The following is a 22265-nucleotide window of genomic DNA, read 5'->3' as shown; positions in this document are numbered from 1 at the left end:
TTATGAACTCATATTTTGGCAACAGTTTAGTTAAACTGTCTTGATTGATTTGTTTGTTACAAACACGCAGCTTTTGGCTCCACAAGATATTAACTGATGGACTGGAGTGGTGTGGATTACTTGTGATGTTTTTATCAGCTGTTTGGACTCTCATTCTGACGGCACCCATTCACTGCAGAGCATCCATTGATGAGCAAGTGATGCAATGCTACATTTCTCCAAATCTGATGAAGAAACAAACTCATCTTCATCTGCACGTCCCATAACGAATGAAAATCGAGCGCAGTATTAGTTCAGTCAGGCCATGGAGGCATAGGCTGCGACCAGCTGACGCGGTCAGCTGTCAAATCGCTCCAATCACTACCATTCTTCTATTAGACACAGGACATATATACGTGGCACTACTGCTCGGTAAGTATGCTCAAATGGCTCTCAACCCTTCCTTCCCATTATAAGCTTGAGCATATTACCGTGCACCTTCTGGTTGTCGTCTTCTTTGTTTCAGATCACTAAGGCTTTCAAGTCCCGGTTGGCATGGACCTCACTGCTGAGAGTCACTCATCCTCATAACCAAGCTACAAGATAGACGTCTGACTGCCACATCTACACGATTACCACTGTTCGCCTTTAAAGACATTACTAAAGTGTCTTAATTGTCATGTATTTCCAAGCTGATGGTTCCGGGGGGGTTCATGTTTAAGCTCTTGTATGTTCAATTAATTTGGGAGCAAGAACCGCCATAAGGAACCATACCGCCAAAGATAAGTTGTGTTCAATAAACTCAAGTAACTTGCCAAAGTGGTCCTGTCTGAACTACAGTTTATGCTTCTAAAGAAGTGTTTTCATCCCAGCTCACATTCAGCACGTCTGCAGATCCAGGAACACCGGCTGCACATAACCCTGTTGTTCTCAATATAAAAACAGCATGCTATATTCTCACAAACAGGCCCAACCCTTGCAAGAAGGTTTATTTCCCAGAAAACACCTTCCACTCCAGATATCATTTACAAAAACCACAGGCCGTCAAAGCCACAGATAACTAAATTGGGAAATGCGCTGACAGTACGAAGATAAATTGGCCCTCAATAACAAACAAGCGCTTTGTTTTATATCGCAGGCAAATCTTGCTTTGTCACCGGTCCATCGAAACACACCCGCCTCTGCTCCAATCTTTCCGCCCGCAGCGTGAAGTGATCAGGCAGGTAAAGAGGAAGAGCCAAACCCATCCATATTTCATGTGCTCAGCCTGAGGGAGCCAATCTGCCTCGCAATTACATCCTTCTGTGTCCATCATCATCTGTCAGCGCAGCGGCGGTGAGACAGCACTCTTTAAATGAAGTAACACCGCTGATCCTAATTAAGAAAATGACATTAAAGGACAGCCAACACTCAGATCTCCAGCGCAGAGCATGAGGTGTCTTGTTTGGAGATGAATGGGAATAAACAGCCCTCCTGTCTGGATCCTTGCAGGCCTGCCAATGTTTGTCACTCACAGGGAGCTGTATGACGGAGGTTATTTCAAGATCTGGGATTTTTTTCTGCCTCCAGGAGATGTTTCGTGATTAAGCTTGCTCCGTGAGCCGAAAGGAGCCGTGGAGGGAGTTTTGTGGGCTTGTGTCATTGAATTAGCCAATTTCGTTACTGAAGTGTTTGACATTTGGAATGACTGGTTTCTCAGAGGTAAAGATCTGGAGAAAATCATTGTGAGCCATTATCATATCAAAAACATACAGGGTTATCATTAGGAATGCACGCGCCACTAATAAATTTCTCTTTCGATATTGAAGCAAACAAAAATAACGACTTTATTCAACAATTCCTTTGTCAGTGGTCTCCTCTGTGTGTCATCCGCGCCACAAGGATGTGCTGTTTCTACGTGTATTTAGTTTTGATTTGAAATAAAACAGTGCATCCTTCTGTATCGGATGATACAGAAGAGCATACGCAGCATACGGTGATATGGAGAGACACAGAGGAGACCGTTGACAAAGGAATTATTGAATAAAGTCATTATTTTTGTTTTCTTCGCTTACAAAAAGTGTTCCCGTCACTTCATATAACCCAGATTGCACGTCTGATGGCAGATGGAGTATTCTGACGAAGACTTTCATATCTTTTCTGGACCTTGACACTGCTATTTATTTGGCAGTCTATGGGACAGTCACAGGCCTCCCGGTTTTCTTCCAAAATATCTTAAATTGTGTTCCGAAGACTTTAATTGGACTTCAAAATCTCAAACGACATGAGGATAAGTGATTAATGACAAAATTTTCATTTTGGGGTGGAGTATCCCTTTAACCCGGAGCCGTGTGGAGCACTTTTATTATGGATTTATGCGCTTTTATTGGACTTCAAAATCTCAACAGCCATTCACTGCCATTATAAAGCTTGGAAGAGCCAACACATTTTTTTATATAACTTCGATTGCATTTGTCTGAAAGAAGAAAGTCATATACACCTAGAATGAGGGTGAGGAAATCATGGGGTAAATTTTTATTTTTGGGTTAAAAAAACGAATGCTGTAAACTATACCGGAACCTTCTCATTTGTTATATCACTAAAATATATTAGAAGTTAGACTATTAGAAATGAACTATTATAATAAACGGATATAATGATCATGCTCAAACAAAAACTGAAACATTTGAGTCTAAAACTCAGTTGCACATCATAAAAACTTGTCTTCATGTTGGATTTATTTAAACATACATATATAATTAACAGTAAACAAGACTTTTTTCTTTCAGCAACTTCTGATGTTCCTTCATGTTTATTTTGCGCTAAAACTAATAGTAAACAGAAAGAGATTATCGATGCACATGCCGCTTGAACTACAGTTGCTACAGCGATCTGTCACAACAAATTCAAGAGCATAAAAAACACATTTATTGTTTGAATTGTGTGACAGAATGGACAGAATTTGAGAGCTGAGAATTTGTTTCTCATTAAAAGTAACAAAGCTTCTGCGATTATTGGATGGGGAGTGCGGCGTAAATAATGTCTGGTGAAGGGAAAACCACGGATCTGGCAACCCTGACATGAATTATGAGTGAATCAGATGTTCAAATAGAACCCCAAATAGAGCTATTTTTAAATTGTGTTATGCGTTATTATCGTGTTATTGACAGGAAATAATTGGCCCTGATTATCAGCTGGTTTTAAACAGTGACCCAATATTTTACAGGAAATAATTGCCCCTGATCATCAGCTGGTTTTAAACAGTGGCCCAATAGTGCTTTAATTGTTTGATAGTTAAAACTTAGAACTAAAACCAGAAAAAAAAAAAAAAATAATAAATTAATTTTTAAACCTAATAAAAAATTTTAAAAAAATCATTACTTGAAACAAAAATAATTTATTTCTAGTTAGGAAACATTTATCTAAACCATTTAAAAACTAAAACCTATTAAAACTGTGTAGAGATATTAAAAAATAATAATCAAACAAAATAAAATCTACTTAAAAATATTAAATCTATTAGTTTATTAGTGATACAAAAACAACACTGCTTTTGTACTTCTTGGATTTTCCTACATTTATTTAATTACATTAAATGTTTTTTTTTTTACACATTTAAAAGTTCAAAAGTCAGAGTATTATTGTGAAATAAATGCTGTTCTTTTCAACTTTTTATTCACCAAAGAATGCTGAAAAATCAGAAATGTTTCTTGAGCAGTTAATCAGCAGAATGATTTCTGAAGGATCACGTGACACTGAAGACTGGAGTAAAATTCAGCTTTGATCAGAGCAATAAATTACATTTGACTACTTATTCACATAGAAAGCAGTTATTTTGAATTGTAATAATATTTCACAAATTTAACTGTATTTCTGATCAAATAAATGCAGCCTTAGTGAGCAGAAGAGACATTTTTCAAAAACAAAAAAAACTTACTGATCCCAAATCTTTGAACAGTAGTGTATATTTACAGATCTTTCCATGTAAATGTAGTCAGGTCAGTCTCAACAGATTATGAGGGTTAAATCAAATCTGTTTCATTGCTTGGCACGACCTTTAAGATCTTTAGATGTGCAGTCAGTGAAGCTCAGAGGAGACGGACAGCAGCTGCGTCCAGAATGAGAGGAATGACACCCTTTGACCCGCTTTATGTTGCATCTATTGCGGCAGATTTTTATACATTCACACTATGAGCCCTCAAAGTGTCAACAGTTCAACATTAGATGTGTTCAAGCCTATTCCTAAAACCAAAGTGTCCTCAGACAGAGGTGATTCAATCATCAAGCACATTAGTTAATGTTTTAATGTTTTGTCTCTGTTGAGGCTCAATTGCAGGATCAGAAAGGTTCATGTGCTTTATTACAGATGACATGATGATGCTGAGGAACGTCCTCTAGTGGTCAGTTATGATTTACATCTACAGACACTGAAACACAAGGACTGGGCAGTGAATTCAGGTTCAGATCTACTGCAGTTCACTCTATACATTCATACTCATGAAGAGATTTTAATATTATTTTAGTAAACAGACATTTATCTTTCATGCTGTTTTAGAAATTAGCAATAAATTTTAGTAAACAATACACTTCTGAATTCTCTTTCATTTCAACTTCACCTGAACATATTTAAACTTTTATTTAAAAATAAATGACATTTATAAAATCTATAGTTAATTTAACTGGGTTTATGTCCATCTATTTCATTTTATTTTAGTGAAAGTGGATGTTTATTATCATTACTCTCCTCAAAAACTGTCATTAAAAACCAAATCAGCTTTTGACAGAGTATATTAAAATGTATTTATGATTAATTGGGCTAGTGTAGATAAAGTTTTATCAAAATTAAAAAACAACAACAAAAAAAGTAATAAAACAACAAAAAATAACTTATTTGTAATTATTAATAGCTGCCACAACTATTAAGCAATACATTAAACTATAATTATAATAAAAAAAAAATAAAATTAAAATTATAAAAAATCTTAAAAACATTATTCAAAAATAATAATTTATATCAGGTAGTAGTTTATATCAAAACTGTGAAAAACATTATGCAATGATTATATGATATTATAATTATAATATAGCATATGAGGTTTTGTCAAAATGATGAAAAATGTATATATATATATATATATATATATATGAAAACCAATTAGAGAAAAAAAACTTGCTAAACAATTAAAAATATATATATATATATATTAATAAATCATAGGTTTGTGAGTCCTACTCTGGTAAAAAAAAAACAGTGAAAACCAATTAGAGAAAAAAAAAACTTGCGAAACATTGAAAAAGTATTACTTTTTTATTTATTATTATAATAGTATAATGATATTATAGTATAGTAGTAATAATAATAATACTTACAAGTAGTAATAGTATAATTATAATTTATAGTTGGCTAGCATAAATGAAGTTTTTTTCAAAATTATGTAAAATTCACTATCATGCTGTATTGTTTATGAGTTTATATCTATAAGGGCTAAAAGATAATATTACAAATAAGTTATTAAAAAAAAGTTACAATTAATTCTTAAAGTAAATACCCTAAAAAATGTATAAATTAAAATATAAGAGTGGCAGAATTTCCTGCTGTATGTCAGGTCACTACAAAAAGGAAGTTTATGAGTGCAATGAAAATCAAAACGGCTTTTGGACAGAGAATTTCCAAAATACACATAGAAACAGTATTACTTTTTTTTTTTAATAAATGCAACAATACTCCAATTCTGCTAACAGAATTCAAGTTTTTACAGATTTGGTTTACAAAAGGAATCACACAGAAATCTTCCCTATTGAACAACTTCAAAAAGTGACTTAAATAATACAGTACAAAAATAGACTGCTTCATCATGAAACGACTCATTCAGTAACAGTGGCACTGTAGTCATAGAAAAAACAACAATAATGTAAAAACAATAAAAGATCCTAGATGTAGCTTTCGCTGTTGAGTAAAAACAAAACAACATTACATTCACTGGCATTGTGTGTGTGATACTGTGTGAAGGCACTGCGGTTTACAGCATAGCGGCTCACGCCAGACCCGCGTCTTTAGCCATCCCATAGAAGATTCCTTTCTGAGCGATCAGGTTAGTCGGCGTGTCGAACTCTGCGATCTGTCCCTTGTCCAAAACGAGCACTCTGTCACAAGAGAAACGCACATGAACCGCCTTCAGAAGAATGATATGGGTTGGCGATATACTGCTAGACATGCCTCATTGGGGTTGAACCCAGTAAGTGAGTTGTAAACACAGCTGTTTATGTCTTAAGTGAAGGTAAATAGAAAACGCAAGAGTGTCAGTATATTAGATCCGTGCATTAGGTCTTAAAGTGACAGCAGCCTAATAAGCCTGCTGTTGTCATTAATGCTATTCAAACAATAAAAAAGAAAATCTCTCACTGCTTTCAACTCAAATCACTTTTGCATGGAATTGCATTTCTGCCAATTAATAAAGAAATAGTTCATTGGGACTTTTTATTGCACAATTCTGACATTTTAGATTTTTTTTCCACTCAGAATTGAGATATAAACTGAAAATCATAATTGCATGATTTAATTTGAGATACTTTGTTTCTCAGAACTGAGAGTTCATATCACACAAGAAAAGAAGTCAGAATTCTGAGAAATAAAGTCAGAATAAAAAAATACAAAATAACAAAATAAATAAAATATTAAATTTTATACTCATAAAATTACTTTAAAAAAAGCAATAACAACGACATATCTCAAAATTCTGAAAAAAGAAGCCAAAATTGTGAGACAAACGTCAGAATTTTGAGATATATAAGTCAGAATTGCAAGTTTTATATAACGTAACTTTGAGTTTACTGCATATCTTGCAATTTTGAGTAAAAAAGTGAGATAAGTCGCAATTGTCTTGTTTTGTTTTTTATACAGTGATGGAAACAAGCTTCCGTTCTCTTTAATAGGACTAAATTTATATTTAATGTACACAGTGAAGACTATGCAGTGTTTGTTTGTATAGAACAGAATTAAAGTTCTTATTTCTAGTGCTTGACGTTTTTCACTTGGGTCTATTTCATTTGTGTCTTCGTTGTTGTAGTTTTCATCCTTTCATTTGTTTCTTAATGTTCTTATTTTATCTGACTGTTTATTTGTCTTCAGTAAGCTTGAGAGATTTTCTTTTACTTATGTTAGGTTAGTGTTAGTTTTTTGTGATATTTAAATTGATGATAAGAATTATATGAATGGTTTCGAAACTTCTGCTATCATAAAAGCTTTACTTAAAGCAAAAATATAATAATATAATAAAATAACAAAATATACTATAACAGAGCTGAGTTTGTGCTGCATCTGTCAGTGATGCCAAAAATGACTAAAATAACATATGCATCATGAAAAATAATTATGCTGATTTACAAAAAAAAAAAAAAAAATCCTAATGATAGCTTGTTCAAAATGATGAAAAATCAGTGATGCATTATTATTTATGAATACTTCGAAATTGCAAATAAATTACATTTTGTAATTAAAATATTTTAAAAAATAAGGGGCACAATTTTCTGCTATTATATCATGTGCCAAAAGCCATTCATGATTATTATTACTCTGGTCAAGTGAAAACCAAAGGCATTTTTGGACAAATAACTTATGAAATATACATTGAATCAGTATTACTTTAATAATAAATGCAATGTAATAATACATTAACTCCACTTATCACAACAACAGTCAAATGTCAAAAATGACTAAATGTATAATTTAATTTAAAATATGCAAAAAAGGTGTTTTGACTACAAGACTACTTCACCCTACAAGCGATCATCAAATGCAAAAATGCTATAAAATGCATCATATTTTTTGTGAGAAAATGTGACGTGGTCCAGCAAAGCAGACCGTATTTTTGGAATCTGCAGCTCAAATGTAGTAAGAAACAAGAATTGTGTTTGCAGACGTGATGCGGGACGGTGTGTGATTTGATGTACCTGGTGTAGTCCATGATGGTGTTGAGTCTGTGAGCGATGGTGAAAACGGTGCAGTCCTCGAACTGTGTGCGGATGGTGGACTGGATGAGATCGTCCGTCTCCAGATCGACGGCAGCCGTGGCTTCATCCAGGACCAGGATCCTGGTCTTCCTCAGTAAAGCTCGCGCTAAACACACCAGCTGCCTCTGACCCACACTGACACACAACCACACAGGATTCATAACACGCTATACATAAATACACTCATAATTAGGGTGGCCATATGCGCCGTTCATACGGGACACGTCCTGGCCAGGATTTTAATATTGCCTAAAACATCCAAAGCAGTTTGACCAATAACATGCAGGTATTGTACATAATCGACCAATTGTGGGGCTGTGCGTGAGAAGGTGAGATCTACAGTACAGGGAAAGATCAAAGCGATGCAAATATGCATACGTGTTTGTTATTTCGTTTGACTTGAAGCATCGCTGCGCAAAAAGTAGGTGCGAGAGCAATTCAAAAGCAGAGCTGTCTGCTCTGCTCTCTATAGCTCTTGTGAATGTCACACAACGATCGACCTGCACAGTGCAAACAGCCAAAACCTGGATATTTTAGGCAATATTAAAATCCTGTTCGGGACTTGTCCCGTATGAACGGCGCATATGGCCACCCTACTCATAATGCATCACACTTACCGCAAATATTGTGGGAAGTCCATTTATGCATGTATGTATGTATGTGTTTGTTTGTTTGTTTATCTATTTATTTATGTATTTATGTATGTATGTATGTATTTAATTATTTATTTCCCTGAAAGAGAATATACTATTTGATTTTGATAACGTTTTTTATTTAATATTTTTTATTTTTAGAGGACTTTATTGTACTAATTTATATTAAATTATGTACATAAAAAAATATATTTATATTTATTATATTTAAATAATAATTATATGTATTAAATCTTAAATGTTTTGAAGCACAGACGCAGAAAAAAGTTAGTTAGAAGTTTATTATTATAAAAAATGCATATACTATTTTTAAATTTTACATGAAATATATATTTTACAAAACATGTTTAAGTCTGAAACTGTTTGAAAAACAATGCTTTGAATTAAGTTGTGCTCCAAATTTGAGGTTGACATCACAAAAAAAAAGTGTGCCTATTATTTTTCAAGATCATTTAACCTTTTCAAATCATGTCAATATTTTTTTTTCATGTTTATGTTCACACATCAAGTTTTTTTTAGTTGTAAACAACCAAAACAACCAGAGGATTAAAATATCAGTGTTTTTTTCGTGAATATATTGTGATGTATTGCACAGCCCATATTGCTGTATTGCTCCTGCTTGTACCTGAGGTTTTCTCCTCCTTCGGAGCACTCCAGCTCGAGCTTGGACGTCTGGTTGCTCACAAACTTCTTCAGATGAGAGAGTTCCAGCACTTTCCACACTTCTTCATCACTGTATTTCTCAAAGGGATCGAGGTTCATCCGCAGAGTCCCGGAGAACAGGACGGGCTCCTACAAACACACATCAGTCGCACAACACACCGCACCGTCAGATACTGTGTCATGCAAAACATCTATAACCAAAACTCACTTATATTTGGAGAAAAACAGCATTTATTTATCATCAGCATGAATCAATGTGAATGGCAGGACTCAACCATAAATAACAAAATTATTATTAAATAATAAATTAAATAATATAAGCAGCATGATTTCCTGCTATTAATGCAAATTAATAAAAAAAAAAATTAACATTAACATAAATTTGATTTTCCAAAAATATTTTCAATATTTAACTTTACTGAACTCAATATTTACTTAATGCAATTGTTGAATTAAATTTATGGCTGTCACAGTTAAATAATATGTTATTAAATAATATATAAAATTATAATAAATTGAAAAAATTAAATATGTAAAGTGGTGATAAAACCAGCTTTTAATGGAATTAATTAAAAAAAGAAAATGTAATTACATTAATACATATTTGATTTCAAAAATATTTTCAATATTTAACTTTTTTGAACTAAATATTTAACTAATGCTGTACTGCTGAATATATAGCTAAATATATAGTTATTTACTAAATAATATATAAAATTATAATAAACTATAAATTGAAATTAAATAAGTGGCACAATTTCCTGCTATTAATACAAATTAATTAAAAATAAAATGCAACATTTAACTTTATTAAACTCAATATTTAACAAACGCTGTATTGTTTATGAACTTATAGATGTGAAATAAATAAGTTACTCATTGAATAAAATATAAAATCATAATTAAAATAAATAATAAATTAAAATCAAATGATATAAGCAGCAAAACTCCTGCTATTAATGCAAATGAATAAAAAAAGAAAATATAACATTTATATATATTTGATATATATTTGAATACTGTAAATATATAGAAAATTTGAATAAAACTGCTGTCCTGTAATCGCTGTGAATAGTGAATGGCGCTGAGCAAAACACATTAAAACACTGCAGCATTTTAGCAACTGTTAAAAGGTGAAATGAGGTTAAGAACAGGTTTTACTAGAGAAAACAAACAACATGTTAATAATCTGGACACAAGCTAACAGGCCATTAGCTTATAACAGGCTAATTAGCCAGCGTTTAGTGAGCCTGAAGGTGCTTTGGCATCAAAATCACTATCAACTGCTTTATGGCTCTGAATGGGGAAATGAGCTTTTTCTGCTGAGCCATCATGAGCGCAACGCTCACACAGCAGTAAACACCATTCCCAAGCTGTGCTTAAATTAAAACAGATGCTTTACCACCAACAAAGCCCAAGAAAAAGCCAAAAGAGCCACCTGAGGGATGATGGTGAGTTTGGAGCGGAGGTCGTGAAGGCCGATCTCTGAGATCTTCACCTCGTCGATCACGATCTCTCCATCCGCCGCCTCCAGCAGACGGAACAGACACAGAGTCATGGAGGACTTTCCAGCACCTGTCCGTCCGACGATACCGATCTGAAGAGCCACACGCCACCAGTTATGAACTCAAACCATCATACAGAAACATGTGCTGAATCTACTTGAAAATACACAGAACGATTCTAGACACCTTATTATGAATGACTTAAGATTCGTAGAATGCTGCATTTTCATCAGCTGGTTAAATTTCACAACACTGCTTATGTGCTTCATAAAGGAACACAGAAATAATGGGGTTGCCCTGTAAACAAAACATTGTCTGTTTCTGACGCCCGCTTTTCATGGAGAAGAAGAGAAGTCCAACAGTATTTAAGATTCAATATTATGCAAGTGTGCAATTGTGAGAAAAATGGTCATAATTATGAGATATAAACTAAAAATTACAAGATATAAATGTGCATTTGAGAAAAAAGTCATGATTATGAGATATAAACTCAAAATTACAAGATAAAAATGCAATTCTGAGAAAATGGTAATAAATTTGAGATATAAACTAAAAATCACACGATATAAATGCGCAATTCTGAGAAAATGGCCATAATCAAGAGATATACACTCAAAATTTAAAGATACAAATGTGCATTTCTGAGAGAAAAAAGCCATAATTATGAGATATAAACTAAAAATTACAATATATAAATGTTCAATTCTGAGAAAAAAAGTCATAATTATGAGATATAAACTCAAAATTGCAAGATATAAATGTGCATTTGAGAAAAAGTCATGATTATGAGATATAAACTCAAAATTGCAGGATATAAATGTGTATTTGAGAAAAGAGTCATGATCATGAGATATAAACTCAAAATAACAATATATAAATGCACATATCTTTTTTTTTTCCTGTAGTGGAAACAGCCTTCCATAAAATTATTGAGATATAAAATAAAATAAAAACGAAAAACAAAATAATACAAAAAAGTGCAAGATACTGTATAAATGCACAATTCTGAGAAAACAGTCATAATTATGAGATATACAATAAAATATTGCAATATATAAATGTGCATTTCTGAGAAAAAAAAGTAATAATTATGAGATATAAACTCAAAATTACACATTATAAATGCAATCCTGAGAAAACGGTCAAAAATTTGAGATACAAACTAAAAACTGCAAGAGATAAATGCGCAATTCTGAGAAAACAATCATAATTATGAGATATACAATAAAATATTGCAATATATAAATGTGCATTTTTGAGAAAAAAAGTCATAATTATGAGATATAAACTCAAAATTACACATTATAAATGCAATTCTGAGAAAACGGTCAGAAATTTGAGATACAAACTAAAAACTGCAAGATATGTGCAGTTCTGAGAAAAAAAGTCATAATCATGAGATATAAACTCAATTACAAGATATAAATCCACAAATCTTTTTTTTAGCAATTATCTTTTTTTTCTGTGGAAAAAACATCCCCACATATATACACATAAAAAAGCAACAAAAAAAAAATCAACACTGAGGAAAAAAAAAAAAGTCATATTTATAAGACATAAACTAAGAATAACACATTATAAATGCAATTCTGAGAAAACAGTCAAAAATTTGAGATAAAATTCAAAATTTAAAGATACAAATGTGCATTTCTGAGAGAAAAAAGCCATAATTATGAGATATAAACTAAAAATGGCAAGATATAAATGTGCATTTGAGAAAAAAAGCCATAATTATGGGATATAAACTAAAAATCACAAGATAGAAATGTGGTATTCTGAGAAAAGGGTCATAATTATGAGATATAAACTCAAAATTGCAAGATATAAATGTGGTATTCTAAAAAAAATTATAATTATTAGATATAAACTCAAAATTGCAGGATATAAATCCACAAATCTTTTTTTTAGCAATTATCTTTTTTTTCTTTGGTGGAAATAGCCTTCCATATATATATACATATAAAAGTGCAAGATATAAATGCGCAATTCTGAGGAAAAAAAAGTCATATTTATTAGACATAAACTAAGAATAACACATTATAAATGCAATTCTGAGAAAACAGTCAAAAATTTTAGATACAAATTAAAAATTGCAAGATATAAATGTGCAGTTCTGAGAAAAGGGTCATAATTATGAGATATAAACTCAAAATTGCAATATAAATGTGCAGTTCTGAGAAAAAATATCATAATTATGATATATTAAATCAAAATCATAATATATAAATGTGCAATTCTGAGAAAACTGTCATACTTATGAGATACAACCTCAAAATTACACAATATACTAAATGCAATTATGAATATAATTCATGCCAAATATTTGCAAATGTTCTGATTCTTTATTGTTTTTCTTCATAGATGTGTGAAGTCTTTAGCAATCACTGTGATGTGAAAAAAAATGCATGACATCACTTTAACATCACTTTTTACGGTATACTGGGTGAAGTAACAGTACCTGAAATAGACTACATGATGTTTTAGCTGAGAAGAATGTTTCTGTGCTGTGACAGATCTAAAGCAGGTCAATGAGAGCAGCACAGCTCACCTTCTCTCCTCCTTTGACCTTCAGCGAGATGTTCCTCAGCACCAGGTCCAGTCCCTCGCGATACCTCACGCTGTAGTCTACGAACTCCACGTCTCCCTTCGGAGGCCAGTCTGGAGGAGGCTGCTTGTCCTTCACTATCCATGGAGCCTACGGGTTCGATTTCAATGATTTACAATGAACTCTAGCTGTCTATTGAGCAGTCTGTGTGCAGAGTCAACTGCAAAGTGGACCAGACTTTAAACTGATATTCAAAGTCTTGCTCATGCAAATGATTTCTTAACCCTAGGAAAATGATTATATGATGACGGTGGATTACATTCTACTGTATGTGTACCTCAGTCTGCGTCTCGGAATACTCCTTCACTCTCTCCACTGCTACTATGTTGCTCTCGAGGTCAGAGGTCATCCTCACCATCCAGTTTAGGGACATTGTGACCTGTTTAGCAGAAATAACAATTGTTGATGCAGATTTTATTTGCACAAAAAACATTGCATTTCTCTTTTTCATAATATGGCTTTATAATAAACGTGACATTGTATCGTGTGAATGTTGTTGGCTCTGTGATGAAGTGCTTACGCTCCTCTATTTCAAGTTGCTTTGGATAAAAGAATTTGATAAAAAAATGCATACACTACCAGTCAAAAGTTTGTTTTTGTGCTTTTGATGGTGCTCACCAAAGCTGCATAGCAGTAAAAACTAATACCTGTTTTCAATGTGAATCTCTGTTAAAGTGTAATTTATTCCTGTGATGCGCAGCTGTGTTTTCAGCATCATTACTGCAGTCTTCAGTGTCACATGATCTTCAGAAATCATTCTAATATGCTGATTTGCTGCTCAAGAAACATTTCTGATTATTATCAATGTTTTTTGTGGAAATCGTGATACACTACCATTAAAAAATTTAGGGTAAGATGAATAAAAGGATGCATTAAATTGATCAAAAGTGACTTAAATAAATGTAGCTTTGGTAAGCAGAAGAGACTTTTTCTTAAATAAAAACAATCTTTATTTCAAACTTTTTACTGGTACAGTGTTTCTCGATAGTCCTATTATATGTTTTTGAGCATCAGGAGATGCAGTTATAATAAAACACAGTAGAAAAATATCTAATGAGAACTATTGCTCTGCATTATGATTTAAGCAGTTCAATCTTTTACTCATCTAAAGGTATATGTTAACTTGATTATACAGTACATAGTGAGTGTGATTTTACCTGCAGAGCATATGACACGGACAGACCGACCAATCCGGGGCTGAGTTTGTCCTTCCCAATCACAGCAAACAGAGCAGCAAACAGCACAATGCAATTGCCGATGAACTCGATGCGAACCCCCAACCACCTGTGAGCATCCGAACACAACACGCTGAGAGATGCTCGAGACTGAATTCAGAATTCAGAAAGCAAGTGTTGTTATTCTCTGTGAAGCACGAAAACATGCATGCATCCAGACGAGAGCGAGACCAAACCTACCTGTTGGAAACAATACCAGGGTAGTAACTCTTTTGGTTCTCATCCACTTTCATATCGCTCATGAGAACAAAGGCAGCGTTGCGCCCGTAGGCGCGGATCACGCTAGTGCCTGTGATGGTCTCCGAAAAATGAGAATATATAGGAGACCTACTGACAGACTCCAGTCTCTTAAGCTGCCGAGACGTGGCTACATAAAACCTCTACAGAGGAAATCAGGGAGAGAAATAAACAAGCTGCTATTACAACAACATCACATACAGTAGATGTATAGCATTCAACAGGAACATTAGATATTCATAAATATACAAATGAGCGAGGATTCTCATCATTTGACTGGCAACATGCAAGTCTTTTCAAATAAGGCAATAAATTAAAGCATTAAAAGCAAAAACATAAATCCAAACAAGCAAAAAAACACAATAACTCAATATTTCACTTAACTCTGAAACCTGTAACGGATGTTTGGTCACTAACTAATTTATGACATAAATTTGAGCAAGAGAAAAATGAATGCAAACTATTTTATGGTGGGCAAAAGCTTCTATATAATCATTTTCAAATTCAAATACAAATCAAAAATAAACTTTAACCACTCTTTTGTCAGTTTTTGACAAATTTTTGACACACTCACCTTCTGCTCACCGAGGCCGCATTTATTTGATTAAAAAATACAGTAAACTATTTCAGCGTCATTACTCCAGTCATCATTCAATCATTCTGCTATTCAGATTTGCTGCTCAAGAAACATTTCTGATTATTATCAATGTTGAAAACAGTTGATATTTTTGCAGAAACTGTGATACATTTCATTTTTCAGGATTCTTTGATGAATAGAAAGTTCAAAAGAGTTTTACAAAGAACAGCTTTATTTGAACAATTTTTTGAAAAAAGTTTTTAATCCAAATTCTTCTGAATTTTGATCAATTGAATGTGTCCTTGATGAATAATTTCCTTCAAAAACAGTCTTTTAAAAAGTTATAAGATTAATACGATAATCCAAATTCTTCTGAATATCAATTACTAGTATCTATAATAAACTGTGTGTAGATAATCCAAACATTCCTTCGTTCAGACAAACCACGATGTCCAATTTTTAATTTACAATTGAATTTAGTTTCTAGAATCCTCACTTTTAATCAGTTATCAAACAACTTAAGAATACATGATGTGGCTATCTTTAAACATCCAAATATGTCAAGACAATGTTCACATTAAGGGAACAAATGTAAACGGGATCAAACACTATCATAATGTTGTAGTGTTTGGTTTGGCTTTGTGCATTCCTGAGTTTGTGTACAGTATATAATGAAATTAATGAGAATTTAAAAGAATGCATTTGATATTTTTTTGCATGCAACAAGTGATTCATTTAGTCATCGCACAGAAAATACAGAAAGCCAGTTTGCGCCATGCAAAGCCTTAGCAATACGTAAAAGAGACATTGTATGTGAAATTAAAAGACAATCAGGAGGGATGCAAGACCAAGTTAAAATTATGCAATGAGAGATTGTAATTTTAGTACCTAAACCATCTTGAGAATCACAGTAGAATGACTAGACCAAAACTGCAAAACTAATGAAATTACACCAAAGGCCCATAAACATCTGAAACACTATCTTTAAAAAACATCATTAATCAGTATCACATGCTATTTTTGTTATCACCACAATGCTGTTTTCCTTTCATCTACTGTTCTTGTAATTAGGATCTGAACTGGTTAAGCAAAATTTAACACTATGTTGTTAGTAGCCTAAATATTAGTAATAAGTTAAAGGAACAGTTCACCCAATAATTTTAATTCACTGAAAAAGTGCTCACCCTCAGGCCATCCGAGATGTAAATGAGTTTGTTTCTTCATCAGATTTGCAGGAATGTAGCATTGCATCACTGTCTCAGCAATGGATGCTCTGCAGTGAATGGGTGCCGTCAGAATGAGAGTCCAAACAGCTGATAAAAACATCACAATAATCCACAAGTAATCCACACCACTCCAGTCTATAAAATAACATCTTTTGAAGCCAAAAGCTGTGAGTTTGTAAGAAAAAAATCCATTGTTATGAGTCATTTTTAAAAGTTTTATATAAAATAGGAGTCCCTAATCCATTATAATGTTTGCTCCAGTGAAAAAAACCATATCCAGCCACATACATATTTGTTTAGAGCTGTTTCGGTTTATAAACAGTGCTTGATCTGTGCAGATTTCTCTCCTGATTCAGACCAGACCACTTTTTCACTGGAGGAAGTGTTATTATGGATTAGGGACTTGTATTTTAGTTAAAAAGATCTCAAAAAAGTTTTAAAAGTATTTGTTTCTTACAAAAGTGCAGCTTTTGGCTTCACAAGACGTTAAATGATTGACTGGAGTGGTGTGGATTATTGTGATGTTTTTATCAGCTGTTTGGACTCTCATTCTGACGGCACCCAATCACACATATCACCAAATCTGATGAATAAACAAACTCAACTACATCTCGGATGACCTGAGGATGAGCACATTTTCATCTTTGTCTGAACTATTCCTTTAACAGCGGGACACACCCCCAAATCCCTAATCTTAATCTCAATCCAACCTCACACCCACATCCCCATCACTAAAATAAAAACAACAACAAGAACACACCATCACAACACCCCCTCATTTCATCAAAAAAACAACCACTAAAACAACGTAAAGAAACAAAGTTAAAAGTCCTGTCTGTTATGTGCGCTAGCATTAGTACTGACAGCTACATGCTACACTGTTAGTGTTAGAGGAGCACACAGTATGAGTGCGGATGTGATGCGAAGGTTAGGCTGATGAAGTGATGAGATACAGCACAGCAAAACACTTCAAAATCATGTTCAGTAGAAGACAAACGAATTAACTTCTACTCCTGCAAAAGCTAACTCTACAGTAAAAGGCTGTTCTTTACCTGCCTTTATTACTTTTCAAAATAACGGATCATTCTCAGATTATGATTGATAATATGGAATATGAAGTTTGCTGCTGTCACTACAGGGAATATACTGTTTACTACATGCCAAAAAGTACTAAGAAATTCATCAATAAAATAAATAAATAAACAAATAAATTACTTTAGATTAATAATCGTAATCATTAATTATCATTACGTTATTTTTATTTTTATTTTTTTTTTTTTATTTGCTTTTTTTGCCATGAAATTAATTATATTTGTTTTTTTTTTTTTTTTTTTCTCCCCCCACACCTTACTACTACTCTATATTAATCATAATGATAATTAATAGCAACATCAAAATTAAATAATAAAAAAAATTAATACTACTCTATATTAATCATAATGATAATTTATTGCAACATTTAAATTATATAATAATAATAATTTGTACTAGTAGTAGCAGCATTAAATCCTTTAATACATTAATTTAATAATAATAATAATTTAGTAAACAATATAGTAACAAATATATTTAATACTACTAGTAGTAGTATCAATATTATATCATTTGATAAATTACTGCAAAAATTTATTATTACTATTACTGTTAATAATATTAATTATTATTATTATTTATAATCATTTATTGCACTAACATATAATTACATAATAATAATAATAATAATAATAATAATAATAATTTACTGTAATAATGTTTTAAATTATATCCTAAAACTAATCATTATTATCATTACTAGTAATAGTATTAATAGCATATCATTTAACAAATTATTGTAATAATTATTTTTTTATAATAATAATAATAATAATAATAATAAATGATTGCAATGACAGTAAATAAAAATGAAAATTAAAAAATTCTTACAATAGATATTTTGTAAAATGGTGCTTTGGTTATTTCATAGCATTAAAAAGAGAAATAAAGACAAAATTCATGAAGTTAAAAATTAAAACTGAAATTTGATATAATAGTATAATAGATATAATAGATACTATTATAGCATAGATAGCATTGCATCATTTAACAAAATTACAAATTTATTACTGTTGTCGTTAATATTCTTAATAATAGCAATAATAAATCTTAGTAAAATATATAATAATAATACTTTTGACAAAACTTTGATAAAAACTAACTAGGAAGTTCTCAGAAACTCATGATTCGGTAAAGAACAGCCGCGACTAACCGATCAGAGAGCCGAACCTCGGCGGGCCTCGACTCCCGATAAGTGAACCTCGGCGGGCCTCGACTCCCTGAGCGCACTACAACAGAATTACTAACCGATCAGAGAGCCGAACCTCGGCGGGCCTCGACTCCCTGAGCGCACTACAACAGAATGACCAAACCACACGGCGTCCAACTACAACACTACGACATAATGATAATGCAGCTAGAACATAACAACAACAACAACAACAACATGTTAGCATGCTGTATTAATGAGTTAGCAGACTTGTTCCTATTTACCTGGACCCACCAATAGAACAGCATTAACGGCACTATGACTATGAGGAACATAGGGGTGAGGGCAGAGCATACGATCAGCACATTTACTGTGTACCAGAAAGTGCGCATCCAGATATCAATATTTTCTGGAATGACAGAGTCTATAGTGTCCACGTCTTTGCTGAAGCGGTTCAAGACCCGCCCAGAGGGTGTGGCCTCGAAAAAGGCCTGCGGGGCCCTCAGAATGGCGTGGAGCATGTGGAGGTGCGTCTGGTGGGCTGCCTTCAGCATGCTGTACGCCCGACACAGTAAACAGTTGGCCAGAATCAGCGCACCTGTTGAAGGGCAGCACACGGGTTAGTGGAGTCAGCCCTCGCTCGCTCACGGCTGCTTCAGACAGTGTGTGTGTGTGTGTGTGTGTGTGTGTGTGTGTGTGTGTGTGTGTGTGTGTGTGTGTGTGTGTGTGTGTGAGAAATACTGCCAGAGGCCAGCACCGTCTCCGCTCATCTAGGAGAGAAACAGACTCGTGTGTACATCAGAAAACTGCTTTCTCTGGTTGTGTTTCTGTTGTGCTTGTGAGAAATTCAGCATTCAAATGATTATGACATTCACACACTTTAATGTAGCTTAGATGAAAACTGTTCAAAAGTTTTGGGTCGGTAAGAAAGAAATGCACACTTTTGATTATCCAGGCTGCATTTTTTATGTGTTTCTGTTTCAAATAAATGCTGTTCTTCTGAACTTTCTATTTATCTGTGAATATTGAAAAATAAAATGTATGATGGTTTCCACACAAATGTGACCCTGGACCACAAAACCTAAGTGTCTTAAGTGTCAATTTTTCGAAATTGAGATTTATACATCATCTGAAAGCTGAATAAATAATCTTTCCATTGATGTATGGTTTGTTAGGAGGACAATATTTGTCTGAGATACAACTATTTGAAAATCTGGAATCTGAGGGAGCAAAAAAATCTAAATATTGAGAAAATCATCTTTAAATTTGTCCAAAAGAAGTTCATAGCAATGCATATTACTAATCAAAAATTAAGTTTTGATATATTTACAGTAAGATACTTTTAAAATTTCTTCATGGAACATGATCTTTATTTAATATCCCAATGATTTTTGGCATAAAAGAAAAAATGGTAATTTTGACCCATACAATGTATTTTTGGCTATTGCTACAAATATACCCCAGAGACTTAAGACTGCTTTTGTGCTCCAGGGACACAAATATGATGCAGCACAAATGTTTTCATCACTGATGATAATCAGAAATATTTTTGAGCAGCAAATTAGAATGATTTCTGAAGATCATGTGACACTGAAGACTGCAGTAATGATGCTGAAAATTCAGCTGCGCATCACAGAAATAAATTCCATTTTAGCATATAATCACATAGAGAACAGCTATTTTAAATTGGAATAATATTTCATAATTTATATTGCATTTTTAACCAAATAAATGCAGCCTTGGTGAGCATAAGAGGCTTTCAAATACATAAAAAATCTTGCCGACCTCAATCTTTTGAATGGTAGTGTAAAGAATTTTCTGAGATATTTTTAAGATGTGATCTGAAACTACTAGAGACATGAGATTACTTGGGTCTTTATCTGAGGAGAAACATCTGAGAGCCTAAAGGCTTCACAAAAGATCTCAATATTGTGTCATTGCTGTCTAGAAGCAACAACTGAGATATTACAAATATTTTTCTTCAATATTTTCGTCCTATTCTCCCAGTACAAATAACCAAACATTTACTTGAGAAGCAAAATGACTTGTTTTCTGAACAAAATGTATCAAAATTGAGTGAATTTAAGTCTATATATATATATATATATATATATTCCCCTTAGAAAACAAATATATATATATATATATATATATTCCCTTATTTTAAACAAAAACTTACCTCATTTTGATACTTTTTTTTTTTTGAAAACAAGAAAGCAATTTTGTTTTTCAAGTAAATGATATGATATTTGTACTGGAAAACAAGACAAAAATACTGAGAAGAAAGATCTCATTTGGATTATTAACTAAAAACAAGATAATCACTAGGTTGTACTCACTGCTCTCAAATACAGAGAGCAAACACGCACCATTTACTGTAGTAACTCATAGTGAAGTGACTGGAGAAGTGTGGATGTGTTTGATGATCAGCAGAGGGCGCTGGTGAAGCACAAACCAGAGACGGACAGACACTCCCAGAGTCCCTGCGTGCATGTTTGTGTGATGGTTTGTGCTCATGAATGGGTGCCATTGTGAAAGCAAACAGCCGCAGAGGTCAAAGCAGGAAGTGGGCAGCAGGCGCTGAGGGAGGAACAGGAAACAAGCTCTTCCACATGCCGGGAGTCACGACACACAAGACACGAGACACGGCTTTGCTCACACCACGTGAAAATCTGATCTTTAGAACTCAGTGTCTGCGTGTGATAACATCACATCTGTGTGTTCAGACACTGTTGTGCATAAAACTACTGGTTTTTCATTCACTGTTTACTACATACAGAAGACTGCAAAAAATTATTTTCTTACTCAGTATTTCTGTTGTTGTTTCTCACAATAAATATTAGAACATTCTTAAATAAAGATACATAGTCTTAAATCAAGGTACACTTACTTAGAAAAATTTAGAAAACTCAAAACTTTTTGGAAATGCACCAAAATGTATCAAGTTTAAGCTTAACACAAGAAAAAAAAATATGTATATAAAAAGAAAAAAAAGAAAAAAAAAAGCAAATTGGGTCAGAAAAATGTATTAAATTTAATTAAAAAATTTAACAAGTATTTTTTTTTTTTTATTAATGATAAATAATAATAATACATTATTATTATTACTATATATATAATATATAATATATATATATATATATATATATATATACATATATATATATAATAATACTATATACTTATATATATATATATAAAATTTAGGGTTAGAAAAATAAACTTAATAATAATTCAAAGTGAAAACTAGTTTATTTTACTCCCGACTGACAGATGATTTCTTTTGTTTTAAGCTAAAACTTGCATAATTTGATCTAAAAATTAAAGACTTAACATTTTAAGTCAATTTGCTTC

At 32.8% G+C, this 22265-nt stretch overlaps 1 protein-coding gene across 1 annotated transcript in view; it reads right to left on the bottom strand.

Moving 5' to 3' along the window:
• Positions 1 to 5476: 5476 nt before the first annotated feature.
• The window catches only part of abcc3 (ATP-binding cassette, sub-family C (CFTR/MRP), member 3), a 44241-nt gene continuing 27452 nt past the window's right edge, over positions 5477 to 22265 (bottom strand). Inside the window, 8 exon segments of the mRNA XM_042736032.1 lie at positions 5477 to 6102; positions 7909 to 8103; positions 9247 to 9413; positions 10723 to 10881; positions 13338 to 13484; positions 13672 to 13773; positions 14552 to 14678; positions 14810 to 15009. Coding sequence (XP_042591966.1) covers positions 5994 to 6102; positions 7909 to 8103; positions 9247 to 9413; positions 10723 to 10881; positions 13338 to 13484; positions 13672 to 13773; positions 14552 to 14678; positions 14810 to 15009 — 1206 coding nt within the window. The 3' untranslated portion in view covers positions 5477 to 5993.

Source organism: Cyprinus carpio, chromosome B12, assembly GCF_018340385.1.
Source record: "Cyprinus carpio isolate SPL01 chromosome B12, ASM1834038v1, whole genome shotgun sequence".
Lineage (NCBI taxonomy): Eukaryota > Metazoa > Chordata > Actinopteri > Cypriniformes > Cyprinidae > Cyprinus > Cyprinus carpio.
This window is presented reverse-complemented; position numbering and strand designations above follow the sequence as displayed.